Here is a 26,938-nt window from a genome sequence, read left to right as displayed (position 1 = left end):
TATTTTAAATATGTATTAACATGAAGTGAGGCACTTTAGCAGATTAATAGTTGACCATGCAGTCGGAAAGAACTGAGTGTAAATCTCATCTCTGACCTACATTGAATGTGTGAACCTAGAGAAGTAGCAGATCCTTCCAAGGCTCTAACAACCCTCTAAGCTTATAAATTGCAAGAAGGTGCTTTTCTATATGAATAGAAAAGGTAATCTCGTAGGGAAATTCACTAAATCAATAAAATCACAAAATTCCCTGTCTCTTACAATGTACATATTCTCCTTCTGTCACCAGGTCAATTTAAGAGGTCAATTAAAAGAAATTATTTCAGTAAGGAGAGACAATGTGTTGGGATAGAATGCTAGACTCAGAGCCAGAAAAGCTTTAAATCTTACCTCTAAAGCTTAGTATCTATGTGATCATAAGCAAATTGCCTAATCTCAGCCTCAGGGCATTTTTCCTAAGATTTATCTAGATGAGATAGGGAGCAGTTGAATGAAATCATAGATCTTTGAGTATGACAATACTTCACGCTGCAAAAATGCTTAATTGTATAGTTTATAAAATCTCACTAATACAGCTTCTACTTATAGAAGTTTGAAGGGGGGAAGGCAGCCTTAAAATAAAGCTATCCCACCAAAATTCCCTTAGAGGAAGGATTTCTCTAGTTTTGTTCATCTGATATCTCATTTCCATGAAGCTTCATGTTAGATAGAAATGGTTCATCTTAAATATACCTAAAGTTTTGTGTTGTTGTTGTTGTTTTCAAAGGAGAGGAGTATTAAATATATGCCAAAATTTTAGTAGATTATGATTTTTTTTAATGTTCTATGAAGTAGATTATGAAACTACTGAGAACTCCTCAGGGCGCTGAATTAATCAGTAGCTTTACTTGACAGGAAACAGGTGTCAAGGTCTCGATGTTCAGTGAGGTTTCCTACAAGTAGGGGGTCTCAATGCAAGGCCTAGAGATGGCCATGTTCTTCACTCTCTGATGTGAACGATTTGGTGTTAAGAGGAAGTGTTTCATTTATTTATTTATTTATTTATAGTTGTGTGCAGAAAAGAACAAACTCACAGAATTTGTCATTTTAAGTTTCTGATATATTGACCCCAAGTTTTCTATACAAATTCTGAAACGGAGTCTAAACATAGGAAAATGTTTCCCCTCTATGACATTGGGATATCAAGTATTGTGCACACCTACCTCCACCCCTACCTCCACTTCCTTCTACATTTGCCTTCAGTACCAGGGCACTAGGCAGTTTCCTGAGCACCTCCTCAACGTGTGGGTGTTCTGTGTGTTAGAGGAAAGAGTGTCTCTGAGTGCTGGTGTTCAGAGGAGAGTCACGTGGTGTCCCTGCCACCCTAAATGTGCTGTTCTGAGAGTGTGTTGTGGGGCTGGGGCTGAAAGGCTGCGGAGAGAGGAGGACTGAGGAAAAAAATGTGAGTTGAGAGAAACAGACTGAAGACGAAAAGTGTCCAGTGCTGGGTCAGTCTTCACTCGGCTTTGTCACAACAATCCCAACAATAAATAAAACAGGAGGTAAACCCCACTGAACAAGCAGGAATGACTGGAGTGGGTATGGATCCACAGAGTGTATATTGATACTTATCTCAGCGCAGGCAAGGGGGGGAAGTGCAGAGTTATGTCTCAGGCTTCTCTCACCTTTACTTTTTTTTTTTTTTTTAAAGACCTAGATATCCTAGAGCTAAAGATTTCTCCTGTCTTTTCCTTCCCCGTTCCATTGCAACCTAGAGTCTTCTGTCAGCTTCACTTGGAGATCATATTTCTTAGTTAGAGGAAGTTCCTAAACCTGAGGAAGAAGGCTTTCCTTTGGTACAGCATACTGTTGTTGAGAGAGAGAGAGAGAGAGAGAGAGAGAGAGAGAGAGAGAGAGAGAGAGAGAGAGAGAGAGAGAGAGAGAGAGAGAAATTGTGTGTGTGTGTGTGTGTGTGTGTGTGTGTGTGTGTGTGTGTGTGTGTGTGTGTATTAGAGAAAGACTATAGATTAACTCGTTTTCAAAGCTGCTTTCAGAACCTGAAGGGCGGAGGAGGACTGGGAGCTGAGGAAAGGAGGATCTCCGCACAACCTGAAGAGTGGGGGAGGGATTTCGGAATCTAAGTGAATGCATACGGGGCGATCCAGTAAATCCCTCCTTGCAACATGTTTCTCAATGTATAAATAGTGCAACAATACACAGACTGGGGGAGGGGGAGAATCCGAGAAGCTAGAGGTTCATCTGCAGAGAAGACAAAGTGCGTGTTCTCCTAAATCTCAGATCCTTCTCCTAGACCCAAGGAGTCTCGGCTGCTGTCGCCGCCAGTACCAACTTGGCAGGCTTTAGGACTTTTTAGGACTTAAATGGAAATTTCTTGACTTGAAAGACCTGGATTGGGGACCAAGAGCCCTTATCTTCATTGTCACTGGCAGAGGTGGCTGTTCTTCATCTCCGACGGGACCACTTTGGAGTTTTCTTCCCCCACCCAATCTGAGATGGATGGATATAGTTTCTTGCCCGGCTGTGTGGTCTTCTTTTTATCTATCTTCTTTTTATCTACAAAGTAACGACGGTGCTGGGGTTTAGAGAAACAACTCTAGGGAGATGCCGGGTGGGTGCGCGCTCTGCACAGCGCTTGGTTTTGCATAGCATCCTCTTTTTGAAAAGCTAAATAACTGGGGGGGGGGGGGGAGAGCGAGCTCTATGAGCTTCAAGGGGAACCCCAAACTTGGACAACTGCCCTTCTCACATCAGCCCTTCCTTTATTTCTCCCCATCCGCTCGAGGTCTGTGCTCAGTACCTGAGTAGGTTGGCCAGGAATAGGGCAAGGCAGGGCTCTTCACGCTCAAACCTATTATCCTAAGGATGGACATACCCGGCTGAGCTGCGTAGCCAGCAGAGGCACGTCGAGCACACGGACCTTTACAGTTGCCTAGTTCCCTCGCTTGGGGCACAAAACGGCTGAGGGAGGCAGAAGACCTTCCCCATCAGCCCCTTTCCTCTGCCTCTCCTGGAAGCATCCACCCAGATCAATCGAAAGGAAAGGAAAGGCACGGGGTCAGCCTCCAAAGTCGAGTACTTGGCCCAAGACCCAGTCTAGGATAGCTGGTGGGGACGCGATTGGGGCCAGTGTACTCGCCCGCTCGCCTGTGATTACCAGTTCCTGCATTTCGGAAGCTCTGGGTTTCTTCTCTCCCTCTCTGGAGGCAGTTAGGGGAGGCGACAGGATTATGAAAGAAAAGAAAAAAGCCCCAGTTCCTCAAGAGCGCTCAAAGTGACAGACACAAAGACCAGGTCCAGATTGATCGTGTGTGGCCCCCCAGACCTGGGAGCTATTGCCACTTTCTTCCTCTTCCTCCTTGGCTCGCCCTCCCTCCCCACCCCCTGACCCTAGGAGGCTTGTTGGCTGTCTGCTTCCCCGCCCCTAGGCCGCGGCGGTCGGGCAGGCGGGTAACGGGGGCTCCATCCACGCCGTCCCGCTCGCATGAGACCGTTTTCCCCGCCGCTGGCGCCCCCCTCCCCGCGCCCGTGGTGATGCCATGCCCCGCAACCACGGGGGAGGAGATGAGGGCGGCTCCGCCGGGCTCTGGCTGAAGAGCAGCGCGGCAGCGGGCGGGGGGCGCCTGGCTACTGGCATGAAGGATGTGGAGGCGGGCCGGGGCCGCGTGCTCCTGAACTCGGCTGCCCGCGGAGACGGCTTGCTGCTGTTGGGCACCAGCGCCGGCGCGCTCGGCGGCGGCGGCGGCGGCGGCGGTGGCGGCTTCAGGGAGAACCGCCGGGCGAAGCACGGAGCCCGAATGAGCCTGCTGGGGAAGCCGCTGGCTTACAACAGTAGCCAGAGCTGCAGGAGGAACGTCAAGTATCGGCGGCTGCAGAATTATCTGTACAACGTACTGGAGAGACCCCGAGGGTGGGCGTTCATCTACCACGCGTTCGTGTGAGTACCCCCGAGGCATGCCGCCTCAGGCTACGCTGCCAGCAGGCGGCGGGCACGGGGAGCCGTGCAGTGCACTGCCGTGCTGTGGGTGGCACCCGCGTCGTGCCTCCTCCGCGCAGACTACTGCTCGGGGAGTGCATGTGGCCATGTGCACCGCTCCCCGGGAAGCGCGCTCTCCCCCGCCCCCTGCCCGCGCCTCCATCCAGGAGCTCCGGACCGGGCACCCTGGCGTGCAACTGTTTTTCTCACAACCTTTTACACACACCCCCTACCTCTGACCCCAGGTTTTGTCTTACTCCTGAACTTGTCCGGTTCTTATGCCAGGCAGTATATGCGTTTCTCTCTCCTTTTTTTTTTTTTTTTTTTTTTTTTTTGGGGGGGGGGAGCAGATTGTGAGTCGGGGGTAGGAGGATTTGGGAAAACCCTTGAGTAGGGTAGAGAATCAAGTTCAGTGACCTAAAACTAGTTGGAGAGGGAACGTTTGAAGGATTGCTGGGCAGTGAATGGTCTAGATGCTGATGGAGGAGAAAGAAGGGGTGTCAGAGAGGTAGGAAGTAATATTTGGAACCTCGGGAATAATCATTAGGGCTCAATAAGGAAAAGCTGGTTTTTGAGAGAGACAAGCTGCTCGACTTTCGGCTAGCCCGGAAGCCGATTTCATCACCTCCACAGGGCAACAAAATGTGTTAGAATAGACAGCCGGTTACTGGCAGAAAGAAGTTAGCAACGGGGAAAGCTGCCTAATAGTAAAAAATAATAATAAAGCTAGAAATTGTTCCAGCTTCTGGAGCTGGTTATAGATGTGGTGTTGGAACGTAGAATGTCCGCAAGTTTTATAATAGCAGAGACCTGCGCTGGGGGGGCTCAGTCTTCTCCAAATCTGATATTAATAAGATGCTTCCTGAAGTACCGTGAGCTGCTTCAGACGCTTGGGCAAAGGATCAGGCAGGAGTTGAGTTTCCAGCAGCACCATTCTGGCTCTAAATCAATATAAAGTGTGTGTGTTTAAGTAAAATCCTCACCAGCTAGCAGTGAATGCTTAATGAGAAAATGATTAGAAGCAAATGTTGACTTTTCCCTTAGGCATTTAAAACCTTTCACTGGTTTACTACTGTTTCCCCACAAGGTCCATTCATCCCTTCAATCCTTTTTCTACTTCAGTTTTGTGTATCTGGCCATTTCAATGCGGTTTTCGAAAGCTCACCTTTCCTGACTCTTCCCCACTCTTCAAGTGAAAATATAATCAGTTTTACAAAGAGATGCTTATAGAAAAAAATTTATCCATACATTCCTTATGTCCACTTGATTTTTTTTTTTTTTTTTTAAGATTGTTTGCCCGGATTTCTACATGTACTGTCTAATCAAAGTGGTTCCCAACTATTTTCATGCAAATATAGCTCTCATTATTATTGAAGCATTGACATACTAGCCTGAAACATTTTTCTAACAAGAAGGTAGAAGAAGCTGAATTAGTATTTGATTCCTGAGTTTGACCAGGTGAAGGAGTCCCAAACTGGACTAAACTCAGGCTTGTTTAACTTACCTCCATCAGATTCACATGTCATCTTTTATATCTTACTAGGAAAAGATTGGTACATCAGAATTAAAACAAAAAGTGCAAGTGATCATTATGAATGATGTTTAAGTGGCAGTATATGCACATGTGTTTCTAGAAATGTTTTACTTTAAATAATGGACATAGTAGTTGTGGGTTGAACACCAAACCACAACCAAAGTTGGTAAACACATAATAGCATTAGAGTTCCTAGTAAGTTCATTGGTATATGTTAGTAAAATATTTAACAGGAATACATTCAATATTTTATAGTTATTTCTTAATTTAAAACTTACAATTTTTACAGATTAATGAATTTCAATTGAATATTAAATGTTAGAAGAATGTACCTATTAAGATTATAATATGTTCATTGTACTTCTAAGTATCATCTTACATTATATCATCTTTATTACAATAACTTTTTTGAATCCACATTCTTGTTTATTCCCTTTTATTTCAAAATAGTTTTGTTAATTTTCTTAAAACAAAAATAGATTCACTATGAATGAACATATGAATATCTTCCACCTGTGCATAGATGGGAAAAGAATTTTGTACACATCCGTATACTGTTTGTATAAAGTGAAGTTTTTCCATATTCATTTTATGAGCATGCTGTAGTTCTCAAGGAATTAGAAAGGGGTGCTACATCTACACTAACTCAAAAGGAAAAGAAAAGGAAAGAAAGAACAGAAGAAAAAAAAAGGAAGATCTAGGGGGAGGAATTGCTCTTTCTCTTCCCCTTCTCTGAGAAAGTTGTGTGAAACTTCAAAAGGTCCTAAATAAAGGTCTTACCTTGATCTTTACAAGTTAGCAATTCAAATATCCTATAGAATAACCGATATCTTTAAAAAAAAAAAAAAAGAAAGAAAGAAAGAAAACTTATAGATAGTTAGTTGGAACAGGACTTCTGATAAATTCATTGATAATGAAAGACTTTGGAAAAAAATTATTTCTGGAAAAGTGTGACTAAATAACATGACCTGGGAATTCCCAAATTCTACTTTAATAACAGTTTTTTGTAGTATGTATTTTGCCAAGAACAAGTATACAGTGATTAATGAAGTACTATAGAGAGATTTACTTAGCAGACCAATATTTTAACTGCCAAGAAACAAGGAAGACACGTCTAAAGTTATGCTTCATGTAGAGAAAGATTTCTATTAAGTAGATAGAAGTTATTATTAATTCATTGTGATGGAATAAAAATAGCATCTACAGGTTTTTGTTAACATAAAGCCTAGGACTGCTAGATAATTTAAGACTCCCTATTTCTTTTCCTCTGGTACATACTCTTGGAGAAATGAGGATGATGGAGAATGATTATTGGATAGATAAAATAGTGATGGGATTGAGTGGAGGAAACATTAAGATATATAATGTTTTTCTTTTTTTTTTTTTAATGTTTATTAGGCACCACTAAGGATGATTGCTTGTTTTATCTTTTTAACTTGACTAAGGGATAGGAATAGAAATTGGACTGGTGATTTCAATTGCACAGTGAACTTCTTGGATCAGGAAACTCCCTCTGCCAATGCAGGCTGGTACCTTCTGGATACCAAGGGTTTTAGTTTTCTAACCACAAAGAACTGAGAAGTTGTGAATTGTTCATCGTCATACAGACAGTATGTATAAGGACAGAAGAACCCAGGTTTTCTTGGGATGAAACCAGTTCTCTTACCACTGTTACATACTCCTTTTTTGTTCATTTGCTTGTTTGTTTTATTAAATAGCTATTTAACTTGGCATTTTAAAAAACAGGTATATCTGTCTTTGGCTCTCTGTCTTTTAGATGAGTAGTACAAATGGGAAGTTTTATATTTTTCCAAATGATTTTCTCTCCCTCTCTTTTTTCTTTTCTTTTCTTTTTTTCTTTTTCTTCTGTTTTTTTCCTTTTTTTTTTTTTTTTTTTTTTTTTTGCCTTTTAAAACATGTCTCTCTTTAAGAAGAATGTTTTAAGCAAAAGAAGGCATGAAAGAGATCCATACATAAATTGTGTATGTGTGTGTGTTTTAATAATTGCAAGGGGGAAAATATGTTGCAGACACATCTAAATCACCATTTATTACTGTATCAAAAATCTGTTATTGTATCTTAACCTTGACAATTAGATTCTGATTCTATGACCAATGCTTTGGAGAAAACCAACCTGATTATAAACTACAGATAAAAAAATTGTCTTAGTGAGTTCTGTATTTTCTAAATTCAATATGCCTAGAGTTGTTTTAGAAAGTTTCAAAGATTTTTAGAATGAAGGCAGAGATTCTTTACTTCTTTATAGGGGAAAAAGCATAGGGCTAAGAAACAGGATACTCAAATCCAAATTCTATCAGTTTGATATGTCAGCTTGAGCTAGTACTTTATTATCTTTGTTTCCTCTTCTGAGGATTGAGATTAATAACTCATATAATGATGTAAAAATCTTATTTTTGGAATACTTACTTATTACAACTACTTTATTATTCAGCTATGTAATGCAGTGATTAGAACAGCAGGCCTAAAGTCAGGAAGATCTGAGTAAACATTTAGCCTCAGACACTTACCAGATGTGTAACTCTGAGTAAATCACTTAATCTCTATTCGCTTCAGTTTTCTCAACTATAAAATAAAGATAATAGTACCTACTTCACAGGATTGTTGTGAGGATTGAATGAGATAATATTTGTAAAGCACTTAGCACAATGCCTAGCATGTAGTAAGGGTTATATAAATGTTCATTCCCTTCCCTGGATTATTATTCCAAATGTACAGATAAAATACTATAAGACTTACTTGTAGCCAGTTAAACAAGTAGTTAAGTGGTTACTTCAGTAGTCAATCCCAGAAGCGATTCCAAATCCTGAAGAGTTTGTACCCAACCTGGCCTACTAACACCTATAAGAGGGGTAAAATGAGAAATATATAAATGTATACATATATCACATATATGTATATGAGAGTGTGTATACATATATCATATATACATATGTGTGTGAGTGTGTGAGAAAAGTATATGTGTGAGTGTGTGAGAAAGAAAGTATGAACCAGTACATAAGCATGATGATATGTGACATAATCTGGGTTTTCTCTGATCTCCCAGTTTCTCTCACACATCCCAAAAGTAAGGTACTAGAGGTCTGTTTGATACAGCTGTAGTTTGGTGCTTTCTCTGTAGAGTGTGCTTAATTAATAACTAAATTTGTTATTAGTTATGTCATTTGAGATCATTTGCTCCTTTTGAAGTTTATTAATTTTATTTTCTGTGATCTACTATATTCCAGGCATTGTCCTAAGTGCTAGATTTGTTATTTGCATTTTATGAATTTTGTTTCCTTACCAAAAATCACTTAACCACCTTTAGATTTAAAATGTTTTTTTTATTTTACTTTGTGCATCTAGTAATGTGTGATATTTTGTTTTATTTATTCATTTTGAACTAAAACACAAAAACATCCCAGAAAACAGCATTTCCATATACACAGCATCTACTTTTTTAAACCATGTAATAAATATTAGACATTATTTTAATCTTAGACTGCTTTTCTGTGCTTCTTTCTAAATTTTCTTTTGCCCTTTGCTGAGCACTTTTCATTTTTTTTCTCCCTCCCTCCCCAACCCACTCTAGTTAAAGCTACCATGACACTAATATAGATATAATATTAATGTGTCTCTCTCTATATATATATGAATACACGCATATGCATAAATATATAAAACCAAATAATACATACTTCTACTTATCATGTCTTTCTCGGGATGTGGATAGCATCTTCTTTCCTAGATCCTTTGTGATTGGCTTGAGTATGATCGAAAAATGACTTAGTTGTTCAGAATTTTTCTTAGAACAATACTGTTGTTACTATATGCAATGTCTTCTTTGTTCTCCTCATTTCATTCATCATCTCATACAAATCTTTCCATGTTTTTCCAAAATCAACCAGTTCATCATTTCTTGTAGCACAGCAGTGTTCCATCACAATCACATGCCACAACTATATTTTAGAACATATAAGTTATTTTCCTTTTTCTCTAATCACTTTGTATAGCATAATCAGGGAATACATAGTTTTATAACTCTTTGAACATAATTCCAGATTGCTCTCCAAAATGACTGGAGTTCAGTTTCATCAAGCAGTGTCTCAATTTTTCCATATTCTCTCCAACATCTATTGCTTTCCCTTCTATCATTTTAGCCAATCTGATACGTTCAAAATGATATTTCAAAGTTGTTTTAATTTGCATTTCTTTAATCAATAGAGATTTAGAGTATTTTACATGACTATATATAGTTTTGATTTCATCAAAAAACTGCCCGTTCATATCATTTGACCATTCAGGAATAACCCTTACATTTATAAATTTGACAAAGTTCTTTATTTATTTGAGAAATAAGAAATTTATCTAAGAAACAACATTAATTTAACATCAGCTACTTGGTCAGTTTCCACTTAGATGCATATTTCAAGAGTGTCCTGTTGGACTTAGAACATATTGAAAAGTGTTTTAAAAAAATGAGGAGCTGATAATGTTGGGGAAATTATCAATAATACAAAACTCAAGAAAAGCAAATTTCTAAATAGAATGAAGTCATGACACAAGAGCACTTGTAAACAAGGAAGAAAGCCAGCTGCCTTTAGATAATTGCTTGCAAAGAAAAAGTGCCAATTTTAATTTTTAATTGCAAATGGCTATTTTGGCAAGTGAAAATGCCAACAGAGTATCTTTTATCTTAGCACAGAGGCACAAAGCAACTTGAAACTCCTTTGCGATATAGCAACCACTGGTAGTTCGGCTTTACGATTTGTGGGTGTTTCTATTTTAATTTCCTAGATCTTCAATTGTTTACAAGGAACTTACATGAAGAGTTTTATTGGGTTGCTAATTGGAATATAGGTTTTCATAATGAGTGCAGTTTTTCAAAATAGATAAAATTATTTGATAGTTCTTGATATTTTAAATGATTTGGAAGACTGCCTATTTAAATATGCTAGTACATGCCAGCATTTTGTAAAATAATAATAATAATTATAGAGTGTTTTGGTAATCTTCAGTTTTGATATTTAATTATAATAACTGGGGAGAGCAATAATATTTGTTATATCCATCAATGCCTGGATAAGGAAAGTTTCACCACCAATGTAAGCTATTAGTCTCTTTGCAACTCACAATCTTAGAATTGCCCAGAATACTGAGAGGTTAATTGACTTACCCAGAATCATAGGACTAATATGAGGCAGAGGTAACACTTGACTTCGAGTATTCTCTTTTTCCCAAATTAGATCCCTATGCTGACTTTTTAATAAAAATCAATTTGAACATTATGTATACCTTGTACTTTGGCAAAAGAGGTTTTATATTCAAGTGAACTTTTTAGATTTTTTAACAGTTTCAGCAATAATATAAAATTATAACAATATAAGCATGTATAAGCTAAAGATTTTAAGGTATCCTTAAATTTTACATAAAGAAATATTAAACTCGATCATTTTATATTTCAAAGACTATTTAAGTTTAAGTTTATGATTTGAAATGTGACCTTTTTTAGAACATAGTTTCAAAAATCAGAATTTTCATTTTAATCATTTGGAATGTAATTCTAGCATCTCTGTTGCATTTTAATCAGAGATAGGATTTATTTATAGACTATTATCTTCATCATCTGTGCACTTATTAGGTGAGAGAGAGAGAGAGAGAGAGAGAGAGAGAGAGAGAGAGAGAGAGAGAGAGAGAGAGAGAGAGAATCAGACAAAGACAAGGAGACAGAGACACAGACACACAGACAGAAACTCAGTCATAGTTCACCAATTTTACAATTTTGTGGTTTTTATTGCCAATCCTGCAAAATGGTTTTTTACTGATTTTTATCATCCTCCCAAACTCTAGATCCCTCTTGTCTGAATTCTTGATCTCTGACTACCTGAATTTGTGATTATCTTCTAGTTCTTTTTAATGTGCTCTTTGGCATAGACCAACCCTAACTTGTTGTTTCTCATGTTTTGATTGAGAGGATCTTTTTTTCCTCATAATCTCTTGGAGATGAATTGATTATACTCTCTAACTAACCAGGAAAGAATAAAACTTACAAATGAGCTTCAACCCCAATCAACGTAACATTTAGGAAATGAAACAAGCCATTTCGAGAGTTGTGGGGACCCCCTCAATATTAAGGGGAAAGTTGAATGACTTCTATTATATGTTATAGCAAGGAGGAATTTGGGGGCCATATCTGGCTTACATTAGCTAGCCTTTGAGGTTCCTCTTAACTCTAAGATTCATTGATTCTCATTAGCCTCTCATTAAAATTTTTCAATGATCAAAGTCTATTTTCTCTCCCTCCAGGCTCCCTTGTGCCCACTGGGAAAAAGAAAAACAAAACCCTTGTAACAAATAAGCACAACTAAGCAAAACAAATGACCATATTGGCCATGTCCAAAAGATTTATGCCTCATTCTATATCCTGAATCCATCACCTTTTAAGCAGGAATTGGATAGCAAGTTTCATTGTATTCTAATATTAATTCTGTTTGTTGGTTCAAAATTAAGATTTGCTTATAACAATGTTATTTGATCACTTAGACCTTAAAAATAATTTGCTTGTTTTTAATGGTATTGTGTTGGTTGCTATGCAAGAAAATAAAGTATATATTGTTTATCAATGTTTAATCAAACATGAAGACAGGTGAATAACTTGAATGCATGTGATATGATGATGATAGGGGAGAATCTAAGAAAGTGAGAAAGGATCTTTCCCCTTTTATCTTCTAAGGAATTCATTTTTTAGGATATGGAGTATTGTTGATCATATTCTATGCCTTGCTAATCTATAAAACGCATCACTAAACCATTCTGAATTTATCTTATTACTTAGTTTAAGATATGCCCAAATATCTTTTGCTTATTATCTTTTTCAATGTTTTGAAGTAATAAAAATTGATACTTGGCCTACTTAATTCTGAATTTAATGTAACACACCTAATGTTGCATAATACCCACTTTGTGTAAGCTTCTTGAGGGAAAAAGAGTATTTCATTTTTTGTTTGTTTGTTTGTTTTATATATATCCACAATGTCTGTACTTTGCAGAGCAGGGGAAAGGAATTTAACTAACTTATGGAGATGGATCTATGATTTTCTTGATGTAAGCAATTCTGGTGTTGAAACTCTCTTTAACAATATAAATCAGCCATTCTTTTATAATTTATCTACTTAAAGTGTAGCATGAACAAGACTGATAAGCTGTCTTTTGGCCCTTTCATATAGCATTTGTTTAAAGACAAAACTTACTCGAACCCATATCTTCATGATTTGACACTATCCATTATACAGTCATACTTCTTCCACATAATGGGGATGTTCAATAAATGTGTGTTCAATTGAATGGAATTAGGATAGATTTATTAATTTGTGTAATTGAAACATGTGAAGCACATGGGATTTTAATAAATCAAAAATTAAAACACAATGGAATAAGCAGTGATACAATTTGTAATAAGATGATCAATAAGAAACCAAGGAAAGGGAGTCAACAATATAAGATAATTCAGAAGTTAAAGAACATAAAGACTGAGAAAAATCCTTTGAATTGGATAAATTATTGACTCATTGGTAACCTTTGAGATAGCAGCTTTAAAATTAATGGCAGTGACCATTGACGTTTCAGGAACTTGTAGAGGGAGTTTATGATAAGAAAGTCATTTTTTTAAAATGTCTTTGAAAAAAAAAGTAAAATATAGATTCACAAGATTTTATATTTGGAGCTCAGAAATTATTTAGTCCAAGGTGTGAAACTCATGGCTGTAAAACTTCTGAGTGTAGCTAAACCAGAATAAAATGTAATTGAGAAATGTTTAACAAAATAAATAAGAATACATGAAAAACATAGATGATATAAGTTTGTTTTTTTCTAAGTCAATATGCAGTGTAAGGGTCCATTTCTAATTGAGCTTGTTATAGTTCAAACTCTCACTTTATTGATGCCAGAAGAAGTTAATTACTCATCCAAAGTTATATAGGTAGTGAGAGGAATGCCAGCTGGATGGAGTAGAAAAATCAGAAGCGGGATTGGGTTTTTTTTGTTTCTTTTTGTTTTTCATGATGGGAAAAAAAAATATATACTTGTAGGAATAGAGAAAGAACAAATGGAGACTAAGAGATTAAAGACACATGGGAAAGAATAGGTTTTCTGGGAAAAGATTTTGGAATGTGTTATAGGTTAGATAAGATGAAAGATCTAAGGAAGAGGAGTCAATTTTAGCTAGGAATTGAGTACCTCTTCTGAGGCAGGAAGGGAAGGAGAGAGAAGTAATGAAACTGAGTAGTTTTAAGCAGTATAAAAGGCATAAATTGAAGGAACACTCATTGTGTGAACTAACTTTTCCCAGTGAATTAGGGGATTAAATCATGCATAATTGTGTGGGATGAGTTGCAGTTTGGATATTGAGATGAGAGGAAAAAAAATTGGAATAGTAACTGTGAAAAAAGAAATAATCTTTCCCCCCCCTCTCTATATTGTTCTCGCCTATAGATACTTTATGTTTCACTTGTATTTGCCCTTTTAATTATTCTCCAAGTACATAACATTAAACTCAAATCCCATTCTGTACCATTGTCCCTGAGGTTCCAAAAGCCCATAGCAATTTGCATTCATTTTTCTCTTTTTCTTATCTATATCATGTCATTTTTTCTAAGGACCTGTTAATATTCAACTTCTGGATTGTACTAATATTTCCCCTCCTGGATTTTATATTTAATGTGTATACCATACATTTTTTTTCATTTCATTATATTCTGTTTTGCATTATCCTTCAATTGTTTCATGTACTTAAGCCTTATTGTGCCAGCTAGATTTCAAGCTTTCTCAAGAAAAGCCATAGAACTTTAGTTAATAAATATTTTAGTTAAAATCAGTTCATATTCTTTATTTTATTCCATTACTACATTTCACTTTTGCACATTAACAAGGAGTTATTTTAATATCTTAACATATTTTTGCAAATATGTTAATGAATGCCTCCCATTTAAATTGTTGACTTAGATTGCTGTAATGAACCACTAACATTATTTGCTGTCCAACTTTACAATATTTTATATTTTCATCACATTGTACCAACACCTCATTCAAAACCGTATTGACTGCTTCATTTCAGTACAATAAGATCAGAATATATGAAGTCTGCACTGATTCTTATCCCAGCCTTCCAAAAGGAATCATACTGATAGATCTTTGAGATTCTTCAGAATAATATTTATCTGTCTTTCACTTTAGTTTATCTGTATTTCTAACATTTTTCCCTCATTCATTTATTCCTTTATTTTTCTATTCCATTCATTGTAGTGTTTCCAGTTTTACCACAATCCATTCTTCTTTTATAAATTTACTTTTTCCTTCCCACATCTAGCTTTCAGAAGCAGTACTTCTCCATTCTATTGCCAAGCATCATTTGTAATATTATGTGTTCCTCCCTCTAAAGGAACCTCCTAGAGGGAACTAATAATGCACTAACACTTAAAACCATAAGCATGTCCTGAGGCTACATGGTGTAAGTGGCAGTTGCTATCTAATTTAATTTAATGCCTTCTATTCTTTAATTCAACATTGACCTCAGGCAGAACAATCACAGAGGGTAAGGAATTCCAGTTTCCTTATACCATTAGAGCAGGAAGGTTTTTTTGTTTGTTAGTTTTTCTGTTTCATTTTTGTTGTTTTTATCATTTTGTTTTGTTTTTCTTTTAATGAGTGGAGTGATCTGGTAATGGTCAGCATTTATTTAGAAAAGTTCTAGGATCAGGTATAAAAAATGCTTGATTCCCTGCTGGCCCAAGTAGAATATCACCTGCCATAAGAGGGATTTGGGTTTCTAAAAAGATATTTAAGGAATAGGAGAGGTAGAATGGGGTAAATTTTCTCACTATAAAGAGGAACAAAAGAAGGCATAAATTGAAGGCACACTCATTGTATGAACTAACTTTTCCCAGTGAATTAGGGGATTAAATCATGCATAATTGTGTGGATGGGTTGCCAGTGAGTTAGAGTGCAGCAGAAGAGGAAGAGTGAGGTATCAAATCAGACAACTTGACTCTTATTGTCTTTGGAATTGACTCAAAGGCAATAGTACATATACACACTCACACACTCATTTTGGGGGGAGGATTGGGGGAAGCAATAATCAGAAACAGAACACTTTTGAGGAGATAAATGCGTAGAAGAAAGGAAAGGTAGAGAGGGGGAGGGAGAGAGGAACAAGAAAAATTGGGGAAAACAACATGGAGAAAAAATACACAGTAATCATAATTGTGAAAAAATATATAGTAAGTTTCTCTGATAAAGGCCTCACTTCTCAAATATATATATTTAGTATAGTTTTAAATCAAATTTATAAAAATAAGCCATTCCCCAATTGATAAATGATCAAAGGATGAGCAGACAGTTTTCAGATAAAAGCAAAGCTATCAATAGAGATATGAAAACATGCTCTAAACCACTGTGAATGAAAATTCATAATGTAATATAATAAAGATAAAAAATAAAATAATGTAACAATGATATTAAATTAAAATAAATCTGAGGAACTAAATCACCCCCATCAGGTTAGCTAATTTGACAGAAAAAGAAAATGACAAATGTTGGCCACTGTTACACCCCTATGGACTACTCTAACCTGGTCGCTCCCCTTAGAGCTACTCTTTTTCTTTTTCTTTTTTTTTCTTTTTCTTTTTTTTTTTTTTTTTTTTTTTTTGAGGCTGGGGTTAAGTGACTTGCCCAGGGTCACACAGCTAGGAAGTGTTAAGTGTCTGAGACCAGATTTGAACTCAGGTCCTCCTGAATTCAAGGCTAGTGCTCTATCCACTGCACCACCTAGCTGCCCCCTCCTTAGAGCTACTCTTAATGCCCATCCGTTGACGGCACAGCTAGGCCACACTTACCCGTCTTCGGGCACCAACCTGGATCCCATAGAGACAGACCACCATTAGGTAGGGGTGAAGCAAAAGAGAACTTTATTCTGAGATAGCACATATTTATACCCCACTGATGATATGGGGGAAGGGGGAAGTCCTTTAGGAACCTGGCATAATGGGATTGTCCCAAGAAGAAGGAGGGAGGTGTGCTAGGCTTTGAGAGCACTAAGGAGGGAGGCATGGTACCTGGAATCAGACACCACCTCATGGGGTTGTGCCCCACCTCCATGTAGGACTCGCCTGCGCCTCAGAACCTCTCATCCTTCAGGTCCTCCCACATGCCTTGAACTGCCATTCCTTGCTCCTAGAGGCTTTTTAATCCTTACAGTCACTAAAATCTGTTATAAGAAGTTTGAACCAACCGATCATTTTGGAAAGCACTTTGGAACTATGTCCAAAGGGCTATAAAACTAGGCATGCCCTTTCAGCTAGTAATTACCAACGAGTAGTATGTATCCCAAAGAGATTTTTAAAAAAGGAAAAGGATCAATATATACCAAAATATTTATAGCAGTTCTTTTTGTGGTGACAAAGACTTGGAAATTGAAGGGATTCTCATCAATTGGGGAATGGCTAAGCAGGTTATAATATATGACTGTGATGGAAAACTATTATGCTATCAGAAATGACAAACAGAATTCTTCCAGGAAAATTCAGAAAGTTATATGAACGGATGTAAAGTGAAATGAACAGAACCAGAACATTATACAGAGCAATGTCAATACTATATATAATGACCAACCATGAATTATTATCAGCAATACAATGATCTAAGACAATTCTAAGATGCTAGGTTCTTACTAAGTGTTAAGTGGGGTACTTGACAATTCTCTAGTTCCGGCCTTTACTGGGAGTTTTACTTGTGAATTCCTGGGGAGGAGCTTGCATGCTTAGGAGGAACAAGTTCATTGGTTGAAGTAACTTTTCCCAGAAGCCCTTGCATTATCCCATGCCCATTCTCTGGGAGGATAAAAGAGGGAAGTTACTACTCTGGACCAGAGTTAACGGCAACTGTCTGGGGACAACGGTTCTCTACAGGAAGAAGAATCTGTCCAAGAGATTTGAGTTGACACAGCAGATCTCCTCCCATAGAGCGATTGGCAGCTTCTGGAGACAACAGCATGTTACACTAAGAGACTTGTGAAAAATGCTCATCCAATCTGCATCTGAATGCAGATTGAAGCATACTTAACAACAACAAAAACAACAACAACAACAAAAAAAACTTTTTTATTTTGGGGTTTTGTTTTCTTTGATTTGGTCTGTGTTTTCTTTCACATTGGACTATTGGGAAAATACATTTTCCGTGATTGTACATGTATAACTTTTATCAAATGTTTGCCATCTTGATGAACTAAGTAAGGAAGGAAAGAAGGAGCAAATTTAGAACTCACAATTTAAAAAAAAAATTTTAATAATAGTTTTTATTTACCAGATATACACATGGGTAATTTTACAACATTGACAATTGCCAAACCTTTTGTTCTATTTTTCCCCTCCTTCCCTTCTCCCCACCGATGGCAGGTTGACCAATACATGTTCAATATGTTAAAGTATAAATTAAATACAATATATGTATACATGTCCAAACAGTTGTTTTGTTGTACAAAAAGAATCGGACTTTGAAATAGTCTACATTTAGCCCGTGAAGGAAATCCAAACTGCAGGCAGACAAAAATAGAGGGATTGGGAATTCTATGTAGTGGTCTATAGTTATCTCCTAGAGTTATTTTGCTGGGTGTAGTTGGTTCAGTTTATTACTGCTCTATTGGAACTGATTTGGTTCATCTCATTGTTGAAAATGGCCACATCCATCAGAATTGATCATCATATAGTATTGTTGTTGAAGTATACAATGATCTCCTGGTCCTGATCATTTCACTCAGCATCAGTTCATGTAAGTCTCTCCATGCCTTTCCGAAATCATCCTGTTGGTCATTTCTTACAAAACAATAATATTCCATAATATTCATATACCATAATTTATTCAGCCAATCTCCAATTGATGGGTATTTGCACAGTTTCCAGTTTCTGACCACCACAAAGAGGGCTGCCACAAACATTCTTGCACATACAGGTCCAATAGTGTAACTTGCACTCCTGGCAGTTACAATTACTAATCTGTCCTAGGCCCAACATAGTACTTTTGACCACTGACCTTTGTAGTGGCAACTCTACCCGGCTCGCCTCCTCTGAGGCCTTCAAAGTCTCTGGCCACAATTTCTTGAATAGTAGTTTAATAACTAGTAGTGTACTCAAGAACAGCCACATGTAATCTTAAAAGCCTTTATTATACCTACTCACATAATGCCCTGACTTGATGCCCTGACTTGTTGTTTCCCTAGTGAACACCTGGTCTGAACACCCACGTGTTCACTACCAAACTTCTTACCTCTCTCTGCTATCTATCAGCTTGGTTTGGCTTGGCTACCCCAGGCTAGGGAGCCAGTTAAAGAGCGCCAGGTTAAAGAGAACGACTGCTGTCTGCAATGGGCGTATAAAGGGCCAGTGAGGTCACACACACAGCCAAACAGCGAGAGAGCCGTCACCCATTACGAAGCTATCTCAATATGACCAGGATCCCCACCCACAGGGCAGTCCTATATCCACAGAGAATACTTCTGGGCCTCTCAAATCTCCTGTTGCGCTGTGCCCACACATTTAAAGGGCCCTTACACAATAGTAACACTGCTGGGTCAAAGGGTATGCATAGTTTGATAACTTTTGAGCATAGTTCCAAATTGCTCTCCAGAATGACTGGATATATTCACAATTCCACCAACAATGTATCAGTGTCCCTGTTTTCCCACATCCCCTCCAACATTCTGCATTATCTTTTCCTATCATTCTAGCCAATCTGACAGGTGTATAGTGGTATCTCAGAGTTGTCTTAATTTGTATTTCTCTGATTAATAATGACTTGGAGCATCATTTCATATGACTAGAAATAGTTTCAATTTCTTCATCTGAGAATCGTATGTTCATATCCTTTGACCATTTATCAATTGGAGATTGGCTTGATTTCTTATAAATTAAAGTCAATTCTCTACATATTTTGGAAATGAGGCCTTTATCAGAACCTTTGACTATAAAAATGTTTTCCCAGTTTATTGTTTCCCTTCTAATCTAATCTGCATTAGTTGAACTCACAATTAAAAAAAAATAAATGTTAAAAATTGTTTTTATATATAATTGAACAAGTAAAATATAGAAAAAATTAAAAGGTAGTGTTTTCCATTTGGAATACAACTATCCCTGCTCAAGGGAAAAAAAAGACAAACATGAATTGTTATTACCATTTAGAATTGTTAGAGAATCCATCTTGAAACATAGAAACATGTCTCAGTGCTTTTTTGAATGTATTCTCTTAGCTGTATTTAAATAACAGTTCATTATTATTATTAGAAATTTACATCACACACAGCCCTTTTGCATTGTAGGAGAAATAAAGAAGTATTAGTGAAGCTACTGCTTTTGGCCTGGTGATATCATGTAAATGTATGAGATCATATTCCTAAGATTTGAGGCTACCTAGAGAAGTTGACTGGATACTGTCATACTATCCTGAAGAAGACTGTGATTTGTTCTGATTCAAGATTGACATCCTCATCAAGAAAACCAAACAGGTTAACATTCTTTTTGTTCCAGAAATGTTTGCAGGATTTTACATTTAGAGCTGAAATGAACCTTAGAATCCATCAAGTTCAACTTCCTTAATTTACAGATGAGGAAACTTAGCAGAGAGGTTAAATGACTTGCCCAATATCACATAAATAGAAAGTTTCTGTATGATACAGGATTAGAAGCCAGATCTTGCTAACTCCAAATGTTGTTCCTTATCCATTGAGCTACATTAATATCAAATGCCTGGGTATTTTCTTTTTTGTTATTGGTTGGTTAGAGCCCTCAAGTATATTCACAATTTTATATCATTTGTCTCTTCAAGACCATAGTATTGTTTTTAATCAAAACATCCATGTAACTCTTGTATCAATTATTTTTCTTTAAGACACTAAATATAAAATTTTGATGAGCCATATGTCTTAGTAATGTTTTAGGAAGATTGACCTATCTGTAATATGTAATACTGAAAATACCGAAATATCTTCAGAACAAGATAACCAAAATGGCAAAAAACCAAAAAGAAACAAAGGAAAAAAAAAGCCCTTGAATTTTATGTTATATGAAGATACAGATATTTAAGCCTTAGTAAGGAGAAAGCTTATGGGTTCATTATGCTGCTGTTTTTTGGTTGTTTTTCAGTTGTGTCTGACTCTTTGTGACCTCATTTGGAGTTTTCTTGGAAAAGGTAAGAGGTATGTCATTTCATTTTCCGGCTCATTTTTACAAATGAGGAAACTGAGGCAAACAGTATTAAGATACTTGCCCATGGTCACAGAGCTAAGAAGCATCTGAAGACAGATTTGAACTCAGCAAGATGAATCTTTCTGATCCCAGGGAAGAACTCTTTCGACTGTGCCACCTAGTTACCAGAGGACATGTTAAGCTGTCTTCTGATTGTTGCATAGAGAAGGGATAAACCTGCCTTGTTAGAACAATGAGGGGTATCGGGTCAAGTTTCAGAGAAGCAAATTTCAACTTGATAAAAGGAAAAACTACCTAAGAGTTACAGCTATTGAGTCACAGAATTGGCAAGGTGATGGATTCCCCCTCATTGAAATTCTTCAAAGACTAAGAAGACAATGTGACAGATGTTTTCTATGGATGATTCTTGTTAAGACGTAGGTTTAACTTGATGATCACCAAAATACCCACCAGATTTTGAAATTATGAGATTCTTTAGGGTCATCTATGATTAGTATAGCGAGAGGCAAATACAAATAATTTAGAGACAAGATGATGAGTTCTTGAACAAGGATTGAAATTTTGAGGCAAAAAAGAAGGAAGTAATGGAAAAGGAAGAAAAAAGCCAAAGCCAAAGCTCTATTATAAATAGTCAATAAATGTATTGAGAAAGAGAGAGGATGGGGTTTGTAGGGAATCTAACATCTTGAGAATGGGTAACTAGGTAGAATATTTATATCAGTGACATAAAAAGGGACATCTGGAATGGGGGGTGATTTTGAGAGGAAGTTGATGGATTTGATTTTACACACCACTGAGTAGGGTGATGAGACATCAAAATTGAACTAGCCATTGGCTACTTAGAGAAACATGGTTGGATTCCGGGAGAGGGAAGGGAACAGGAAATTAAAAAATTATCAGAATAAGAAATTTAGTTGAAGGAGAGAGAGAGAGAGAGAGAGAGAGAGAGAGAGAGAGAGAGAGAGAGAGAGAGAGAGAGAGAGAGAGAGAGAGAGAGAGAAGAAGAAGAAGAAGAAGAAGAAGAAGAAGAAGAAGAAGAAGAAGAAGAAGAAGAAGAAGAAGAAGAAGAAGAAGAAGAAGAAGAAGAAGAAGAAGAAGAAGAAGGAAGAAGAAGAAGATAAGAGAGAGGGAGAAGAGCAAAAGTATCACAAATTGAGTTTTTTTGATAAAGTAACATTTAAAGTACAGGAAGAAAAGTCAGTGAAGGGAGCAGAAGAGTTAAACCAAACCAATATAATGGAAAGAAGCCAAGTTCAAATCCTGGTCTTGCAACGCTTTCTTTCTGATCTTGTGCACGCCACTGAACATTCTGAATCTATTTCCACATTTGTAAAACACCTATATTCTGTATTCTTAGACTCATGGAGGGAAAGGGAGAAAAGAATTTCAGGAAGGTTCATTTATGACAGACATTTCACAGAAGTCAATGAGTAAGCACTGAGAAAAGACAATTGGGTTTTATCATTACTAAGTAATTGCTTTTGATGGATCATTTTGAGTATAGTTGTCATGGAACAAGTAGACAGGAGAGAATGAGTAGTGAGATGGTAAGATAATGGAAGAAAAGTTTGTATACCATTTAACAACTTTGGTAGTTAATGGATAGAAATGGCAAGATCTCTTGAGAGACCTAGAGGATAAATGATCTTGCAGATATGAGGAAGGTTGAACCAGGTAATCACTATTGGACATACCCAAATAAAGTCACACTACTAGTTAATAGTGTAATATAGAACAGAACCCAAAGTTTTCTTCTCTTAACATGTCTCCGGCCACATTACATGAAAATTTCAGCAACTGTTAATCATGGTTTCATGAAGCTTAACTTGACTTTTTTTCTAATCAAAAACTTCTCCCTGAAAGCTCAGTATATCCATTTAGCTAGTGAAAGGAAAGGAGTCATGGCTTAATTTGGAAAATTACAATATTTTTACTAGTGTTGACAAGTAGTTTTGTAAATGAGAAAAACTTGAAATCTTAAGACATTTTCCAGTGCAAACATTAACGTTTGTGATATTAGTAGTTTCAGTGCAGTTGAAATTTTATTTCATTGTGATTTCATATTGATGAATGCTTACTATTTTTAAGTTAACATTTTAGTTCAAATTTTTATTTTTTCTATCTAATTTCTATTTGAAATCTGTATTTTAAATTTTCTAACAAGTTCAAGAAAAATATATTTTCAGAAAATAGGTCATTGTACTTTTTGAGGGGCAAGGGAAGCTTGGAAGCTTGGATATGTGTAATTTGTGTGTGTATGTATATATGCAATGATTTTTATGAATATTATCACATATTTAGCATCAGATTTTGTTACAGCTGGGAAGATCTTAAACTAGTTCATCGAATCTGAACACATTATTTTTGTAAATGAGGAAACTGAACCCCAGAAAGAAGCAATTAACTGGTGCATGGTCATATAGCTAATGAAAAGCAGAGAAGAGACTAGAACTTAGGTTTTTTGACTCCCAATTGAAGAAATGTATTTCAATCATTATGCTCATATTGTTATCATCTGATATATGTATATGCATATGTATATTTATATATAATATCATCTTATATTTTATATCAAAATTGGTAATGAATTTTTCAAGTAAAATTATTGTGTGAAGTTAATTTAATTTAATAATTTTCCAACAATAATTTTCAACAGCTTTATCCTCACCTTAAGTGGTCTTTTATTTTCTTTTGGGGGGGCTTTGCAATAATACTTCATAGAAAGAAAATAATATATTATCTCAGTGATTTTGCTTTCTATAAAAAGAAGAATTTCTCAAAAGTTTTGACAATCAATGAGAAAATTGTTTAGGGCTTAGAAACATTTGGGCTTATTCAGACTAAGCAAAATGATTCTGCAGGCTGAAGATGTTTTTGTTATACTGAAACATCTAATAACTCACCTTTATACAATGTTATACGTTATACAATGTTATACAATGTTGTTCAGTCCTCTCAGTTGCACCCAATTCCTGTGATCCCATTTGAGACTATCCTGGCAATGGCAATGGAATAGTTCCAGCTCATACAGATAAAGGAAACTGAGGCAAACATAGTTAAGTGAATTTAAACTCAGAAAGATGAGTCTTTCAGACTCCTGATCTGGCATTCTATATATCAAGCTACCTCACTGTCGGTTTTATAGTATACAAAACATTAAACTCCAACAGTCCATGAGGCAGGGAGTAGAAATGGGTCATCTCCATTTTACAGATGAACTGAAGACTTAGAGGAATTGAAAAGCCTGACAAAATTTTCACATCTGATAAATGATAAAGCTGGCACACCTTTCAAGGTTTTTTTACTCAAAACTCAGTACTTTATTATGGAAAATGTATAGTATTCACATTAGTCAAATAAGAAAAGATAATTTGTTTTTATTAAGCTGCAGCTATGGTCATCATTGAACAAAGAATTACTTATTATTGAGTGCTAGAAATTTTATCAGAAAATATATTGAGATAGTATCAAATCATACTTTTGGAGTATTTTTTTCATAATAACTCTACATGTAAATATTTTTATTAAAAGCAATTGATTTGCCTAGATAACTAATAATTGTTGATGCTGGGAATTGAATTCAAGTTTTCCAATTCTGGATTCAACATATATCCCATTACTTGAGTGGCTCTTGTACTGAATAAGCAACACTCAGGATAGGACTGCTGAACATTACATGAGAATTCCAATAGTAATATGCACAGACACCAACTCAGTAATTGCATATGGTAAATCCATTAGGTCAAGTAACTCCAGAAACATAAACTACCTCTAACAGCTGTATTTAAATCTGCCAAACTGAAACAGATTTGGCAGGCAGCTCATATGCTCTAATGAAGCAGGTGCCAAGAGAGTCAGCTGTGACAGAAGCAGCCAGATAAGATAAACCCAGCCCTGAAAATCTTTTGTGGCCAAGAGATGGTATGTAAGCAAGAAACATCAGGCAGTGCAAGCTACTAAAATATTGGTACAAGTGGCCAAAATAAAACCTGAATTTCATTGATCTCTCTTTTGACTATATCAGCCTTATCAGTCTAGCTATCTACTCTCAACTAACTATATCAATCAATCTATCTATCTACCTATCATTATATATATTATATGTATATATCTGTCTCTCTATTATCTATCTATCCCATGAACTTCTTTTTATGGCAATAATATATTTAGAAATGTATTTCATTAACATTATAGGACCAAGAACATTTGGAGGCAGGTAGGTAGCTTAATGGATAGAGCACTGGTCCTGGAATCAGGAGGGGCTAAGTTCAAATATGGCTTCAAGACATCATTTACTAGCTCTGTGATTCTGGGAAAGTCACTTAACATTTATTTTTCTTAATCCACTACAGGAAGAACTAGCAAACCACTCCAATATTTTTTGCCACGAAAACCTTGGTCACAAAGAGTTGGATACAACTAAATGACTCAACAACAACATGGATCTTTGGGCTTAAATTGGATGTGTCTCTGAATTATAAATGTGGTACTAGGGCAAATTCAGTTGCCAACCTGGAGAGTATATACATACACTTTTAACTTGCAAAAAATTAATTTTAGAAATGGTGGGCCCGAACAACTCACAAGTTAAGAACTTCCATATATTTCATCTGTCTAGTCACCTGGTCAAAGTGCTTATTGTGTGAAATATGGTGTTGTTTTACTAATAATTGTCTATGTGTAACTCCACTGTCTATTTTAAGATGTCATATTCTTTATTATTTACTCTAAAATTCTACCACAGATGGCCCTGATCCTGAGTCTTTTCAATTCAGTCAATATCTATTGTACAGATTAAAAGAAGGGTTGATAAAGAAGGTCAAACCTTATTCCTGAATAGTTTGGAGATGTGATTGTTATAACCCTTTAAATACATCTTTAAGAGCTGAATTTTGTACCACCTACCTTTGCTTCCCTGGTGAGCAGACAATTTAAAAACCTTGATCATCCAGAGGGTGGCCTCAGCGGGTGTTTTCATTTAACATTTATTATACTGCTTCAATATGTTTAGGTGCTTAAAAAATAGAAATAGCCTATCTAGGCATGCAACATTGTTGCTGAATAAGCAAATGTAACCACAGTGGATTGATTGTTTTAATGAACATTAATAAAATAATTTCTGCAAAACATCCACTTATTCAGATGATAAGGTCAATGCTGACAACAAAGTACCATGCCACATATCTAATGGAATTGAATAACCCTTTGTATTACATTGTTAAAATTTAAAAGAAAAAAACTTTTAAACTAAGGGAAAATGGGAACATCAAAGAAGATATATATCTGCTATTTGGGGTAGGCAGAATGAGAAATCGAGAAAAATCAGAGCTGTTTTACTCATTTTATTCAAATTGGAAAAATAAAATGGCCAGAGATTGGTGTCTTCATGGCCCCTGACAGAAAGGGCAACCTCCCAATTTTCTTTTACTCCTCTCTCTCCTGATCCTTGTCCTGAGCCCTGTATTCTGGAGAAGAAGGTACATGCCCAAGATTCACTGGTGAAAATGGAGTTGATTTACTTCCCAGTGATTTAAATGTCATGTACTTCATTTGCCTTGGTAAACAAAAGATTGAAAATATCACCCTCTTTTCTAAGATTACTCTGAGGTTTAATTCTTCCTCCTCTTCCTAAGACAAACAATGAAACCATTGCTTTTAATTGAGGGCAAATATCTTCTACAAGCAGACTACTCTTGTTTCAATTCACAAATTGCAGACTACACGAAAAAGAACAAATAGGATGTTGCTCAGGAGGAATTGGAAGATGTTGAAAGACTGTAGAGAGATGACAGAATTTTTCACCTATTATTTTGTATCTGCCTTTGGCCAGGAAAGGAAAATGATCTTTGGATTGACAAGTACAAATAAAAAATTGGCTGATAGGAAACTGATGCTCAGGGTACATAAAAAAATAGAAAAAAACCTAGCTGTCAAATACCAGAACCAGAGAAAATTATAGCTCTTACTACTAAAAGAACTGGTAGATTTAATTCCTGAACCACAATAATTAATTTTGAAAAAATCCTTGAAGAAAAATGGAGATGTGCTGAAGAACTGGAGAATGGAAAATACTTTCTTGATTTTTAAATAAAAAAAGATGATGGAGTCTACAAAATATAGGTCAATGAGCTTAGCTTTGATACCTAACAAAATTTGGAAATATATTGTTATTGTTACTCCTATTTT

The 26,938-nt window shown here is 36.4% G+C and overlaps 1 protein-coding gene across 1 annotated transcript in view; it reads left to right on the top strand.

Moving 5' to 3' along the window:
• The first annotated feature begins 3,410 nt into the window (after positions 1-3,410).
• KCNQ5 (potassium voltage-gated channel subfamily Q member 5) overlaps positions 3,411-26,938 on the top strand; it is a 628,906-nt gene continuing 605,378 nt past the window's right edge. Inside the window, exon 1 of the mRNA XM_074310500.1 lies at positions 3,411-3,934. Coding sequence (XP_074166601.1) covers positions 3,537-3,934 — 398 coding nt within the window. The 5' untranslated portion in view covers positions 3,411-3,536. The remainder of the gene's footprint in view (positions 3,935-26,938) is intronic.

The sequence above is a fragment of the Sminthopsis crassicaudata genome, chromosome 4 (genome assembly GCF_048593235.1).
Source record: "Sminthopsis crassicaudata isolate SCR6 chromosome 4, ASM4859323v1, whole genome shotgun sequence".
Classification (NCBI taxonomy): Eukaryota; Metazoa; Chordata; class Mammalia; order Dasyuromorphia; family Dasyuridae; genus Sminthopsis; species Sminthopsis crassicaudata.
Note: the sequence above shows the minus strand (reverse complement) of the source record. Positions and strands in the feature narration are given on the sequence as shown.